The sequence below is a fragment of the Stegastes partitus genome, unplaced genomic scaffold (genome assembly GCF_000690725.1).
Source record: "Stegastes partitus isolate 25-593 unplaced genomic scaffold, Stegastes_partitus-1.0.2 Scaffold1738, whole genome shotgun sequence".
In the NCBI taxonomy this organism is placed as follows: Eukaryota; Metazoa; Chordata; class Actinopteri; family Pomacentridae; genus Stegastes; species Stegastes partitus.
In genome coordinates this window covers 57,743-62,050 of record NW_007579469.1, presented here as the reverse complement: position 1 = coordinate 62,050, position 4,308 = coordinate 57,743, and the positions used below count along the sequence as shown (strand labels likewise).

General features: G+C 44.3%; 2 protein-coding genes across 2 annotated transcripts in view; both read right to left on the bottom strand.

The window, feature by feature from the left end:
• Window positions 1-6: 6 nt before the first annotated feature.
• Window positions 7-1,990, bottom strand: LOC103372337 (tripartite motif-containing protein 16-like). The gene has a single exon (XM_008301956.1). The coding sequence runs from the start codon at window positions 1,799-1,801 to the stop codon at window positions 122-124; it is 1,680 nt and encodes a 559-aa protein (XP_008300178.1). The 5' UTR covers window positions 1,802-1,990; the 3' UTR covers window positions 7-121.
• A 1,580-nt stretch (window positions 1,991-3,570) lies between these two features.
• Window positions 3,571-4,308, bottom strand: part of txnl1 (thioredoxin-like 1) — a 9,188-nt gene continuing 8,450 nt past the window's right edge. Inside the window, exons 7-8 of the mRNA XM_008301955.1 lie at window positions 3,934-4,038; window positions 3,571-3,845 (exon numbers count right to left, since the gene is read on the bottom strand). Of these exons, the coding sequence (XP_008300177.1) occupies window positions 3,816-3,845; window positions 3,934-4,038 (135 nt within the window). The 3' untranslated portion in view covers window positions 3,571-3,815. The remainder of the gene's footprint in view (window positions 3,846-3,933; window positions 4,039-4,308) is intronic.

Sequence of the window (4,308 nt, the reverse complement as noted above, 5' to 3'; positions counted from 1 at the left end):
CCACCCTGCAGCCCCTTCTCTTATCATCCCTCTGAATTTGAATTTCATCATTTTACTCACTTTAAAACAGGATTTAACTCCATTCTCTCGTGTCTGTGGAAGGTTTACTGCCTTTTTTGGTTTACTTGAGCTCACACAACTCGGCTGTGGAGTTCAGTTGAAGCTGCAGTCCGGCGTGTAGCGGCTCGGTGAATGTGGTCTGGACTCTGTGGATTAAAGTCATGGTGTCAGAGACGCTGTAGAAGGACAGAACACCTGCACTGTGATCCAGATAGACTCCGATTCTGGGCTGACAGACCGAGATGGACGTTTTCCTCTTGTCATGTGTGAATGTGAAGCCTTTGTTTTCACACTGTAAAGCCCAGGACTTGTCGTTGTTTCCATATTCACTCTCCTCTCGCTTTCTCCGAACGCCCTTGTACGAGACCGCCACCGAAACGCCGACTCCCGTCCACTCGACCTCCCAGTAACACCGTCCAGTCAGACTCTCTCTGCTCAGCACCTGAATCCTGTCGGTGAAGGACTGGTTTTCCGTCGTACCGTACATCTCCACCACCAACTGCACCACTGTTAAGAAAGACGTTTCCTTTGTTGTCACCTTTCTGTTCTCGTCAGACAAGATTAACAACATGTGTGCTGTGTTTGGATCCAGCGTGATGCCACAAGAGTACTGTAGGAACTCAGCTCTGGTCTTTGGTTCCGATTGCGGGAGCAGAAGGTCCACTTCTGTCGCTGAGAACTTGCTCAACTCCTCGCTGAGAACGTTCCACAGTTTGTCTCCAGACTTCGACACAGCCGCCATGGAGTCCTCGAAGTGGGACAGAGGATGAAAATAGCAGCTTGGCGAGTCCGTCCAGTCGCAGATTTGTGACGGTGGAACATGTAGAAACTCTGAGTGGTCCTCGATGTTTGAAAGCTTCTCCAATTCGGAATATTTCCTCCTCAGCTCGCTGATCTCTTGCTGCAGCTCCTCCTGAAGCTCTTTAAAGCGACAGACTTCATCTTTCTGCTTGGATCTGATCTGCTGCTTCACCTCAGAGCTTCTCTTCTCAATCAGACGGATGAGATCTTTGAAGATCTTCTCACTGTTGCTTACAGCTTTGTCAGCAGACTGATTGACGGCCTCCACCTCCTGCTGAAGCATCCTCATACATTTTTCTTTTTCTGTGATTCTCTGCTGCATCCTTTGCTGGTTCCGCCTGACTTCTTTCTGCCTCTTGGTTCTTTCGGTTTCAGCTGGAACTGTGTCGTGGCCTTTATGTTCATCCATGGTGCAGAGATAACAGATACACTGCTGATCAGTGCGGCAGAAGATCTTCATCACCTCATTGTGTTGAGAGCAGATGTTCTCCTGAAGCTTCGTGGACGGATCGACCAGCTTGTGTTTCTCAAATGCAGGAGATTGATAGTGAGGCTGGAGGTGTTGCTCACAGTAAGAGACCAGACACTGCAGACAGGACTTGACAGCTTTCAGTTTTCTCCCAGTGCAGACATCACAGGACACATCTCCAGGTCCGGCATAGCAGAGATCAGCTGGAGCAGCTTTAGGTTCTGTCTTCTGCACTTCTTCCACTAAATCTGCTAGCATGGTGTTTTTCTTCAGTTTCGGCCTCGGTCTGAACGTCTGTCTGCACTGAGGACAGCTGTGGGTTTGCTTCCTGTCTTTTTTATCCCAGTAGCTTCTAATACAGTTCATACAGTAGCTGTGTCCACAGGGAATAGTCACCGGATCCTTCAGGAGATCCAAACAGATCGAACAGCTGAGTTTCTCCTGGTCCATCTGAAATCTTTGCTGCGCCATTTCACCTCCCACGCGGTCAAACAGTTTCACTCTCAGAAAAAAACAAAACTTCAATTCCTCGTCTTTGCTCGCACACTTTGATCCACAGAGAAGATCTTCACAGTTAAAACGCTCCACAGAATGTTTCTTGTAAACTTGCTCGAATGTGGCAGAAAAACAGGAAATCAGACTAACGGTGCTTCAGCTGCTGAGAAAAAAAAAGAAAAGAGAGGGAGGAGTTTTTATCCGGCTTGAACAGATTCCAGGAGAAGGAGGAGTTTTCTGCAAAGCAACATGTGATTTAGGGCCAGAAAAACAAAGCTAACCCTGTAAAAAGACTCATCCCAGAATATGTTTGTGTTGATCCACTGGTCCGTGAAACTGTTTTTAATGGATCAGTGTCGTCTCTTTGTATTACCGGAGATTTGTCCATCTATAAAATAGTACATACACTAATACACTAATATGTGATTCATATTTAGTCCTGACAGAAAAGTACAACAGGTGTTTGTGCTAACGGCGTTCAAACCTGTGCATTACGAACATTAAGTCTTTCTACGTGTACAAGAATCTGTGTTTTCCTACATATAAAAAACCATCTGTGGAATATACAAATTTCTACATGTGTTCAAATTTGAAGTGTGCTTGGATTCAATTTTTCCGATCACGAATCAGTATCCTGTATAAACATGGGGTCTAAATGCATGTTTTTAACGTCAAATGTCCGTTTAGGATGGAAAGCTAACAGCAGGCTCTGACTTTGCACATTTGTTACGTCGTTAATATGCGTCCTAACTCTAGAAAGTACGTCTTAACATCCTAAAACACACCTTAACTCTTATCATATATGTCTTAACATCCTAAAAGACGTCTTAATTCTGGAAAGTACTTCTTAATACCCTAAACCACGTCTTAACTCTAGAAAATACGCTATACGTAGTATGTTTTTAACGTCAGATGTCTGTTTAGGATGGAAAGCTAACAGCAGGCTCTGACTTTGACATTTGTTACGTCGTTAAAATACGTCCTAACTCTAGAAAGTACTTCTTAGTACCCTAAACTACATCTTAACGCCCTAAAATACGTCTGAACTCTACATAGTACATCTTAACTGTATAAAATAGGTCTTAGCACTCTAAACTACATCTTAATTCTAATTGTTAATACCCTAAAATATGTCTTAGCTCCAGATAGTACGTCTTAATGCACTAAACTGCGTCTTAACTCTAGATCGTGCTAATACCCTAAAACATGTCCCAACACTCTAAAAAACATCTTAACTCTAGATAATACATCTTAACTGTATAAAATATGTCCCAACACTCTAAACTACGTCTTAATTCTAGAGAAGAATTAGCACTGTGGTAAACTTTGAGTGACTTTATCGACTGGAGCTTGACATTCAGAACTACACTACAGAGTGCACTATGAGGTGTGTCGTAAATGACTTCAGGCACAGTTCAGGAGTTTTGGGTTCACAACTCCTGACAGTTGGTAGAAATCTGGTCTGGGATGTTGGTCTGAACCCAAGCACTGACAAAAATGTGGAGAGGTGAGAGATTTACGGAGCAAGTTTGGTTAAAATCTCACATTCACTGAACAAACCCACCAAGCGTTGATTACGTTACGGCAAGTTGTTGCGCCACTGTCTCCATTTGGTTTCCATCTCTGACCATCCTGCAGTGTGATGTATCGTCATAAAAACAACAAACCTCAGTCCACGAGCAGACTTGGTTAGCTGACTAGTAAACCTGCTGTGGTTCCAAAAAACAAAGCAGACGTGACGCACATGCCTTTGAAAAAGGATCGCGTTTTATTTACAGGGATTTCGTCAGAATTACAATACAAACGATTCATAGACCGAGTCTCCACAGACGGAGAATCCATTCAGAGCTGGAGGAGGCCGTGAAGTGTTTGTCTGACAGCATCGAGTGGCAGCTTTGGCAGAGGGAAAGTCCTTGGATGTATGTGCAGCCTCCTCCTCCTCCTCCTCCTCATCTTCGTCTTCTTCTTCTTCTTCACGTCCTCTTCCTGCTCAGTGACTCTCACCTTTCTTTCCTACAACCTGTGCAGCAAACAGAGTAAATGCGTCATCCACGAGGTAAACGCTCACCGACAGATTTAAGGCGTGAATGGAAGCGGACGTCTCGTACCCTTTTGAAGTCGTTCATGTTGGTGGCCTGCACTGGAGTCCCGATGAAGGTCAGGTAGTTGATTTTTGTCGTCTCCTCGTCTCCTTGGTTAGACTTAATGAACAACTGGTGACGAGAAAAAACGAACACAAAGGCGTTAATGATGAAACTAAACCAGTTACAAACGTCTCTACCGGCTGGTTCTGCTGGTTAGTGGGTCTAATACGTCTTCACAGGAAGCAGACGACCACCAACGGTGGTTCTTCATAAGCAGCTGTAGCTCAGGTGACCGATACTAAAGCCACAAAAACCAACTGCAGCGTTTTAAACCTTCATAGAAGGTGTTTATGTAGGACTTCAAATATAAACATGACATCAGCTGCAAACATCTGTCTG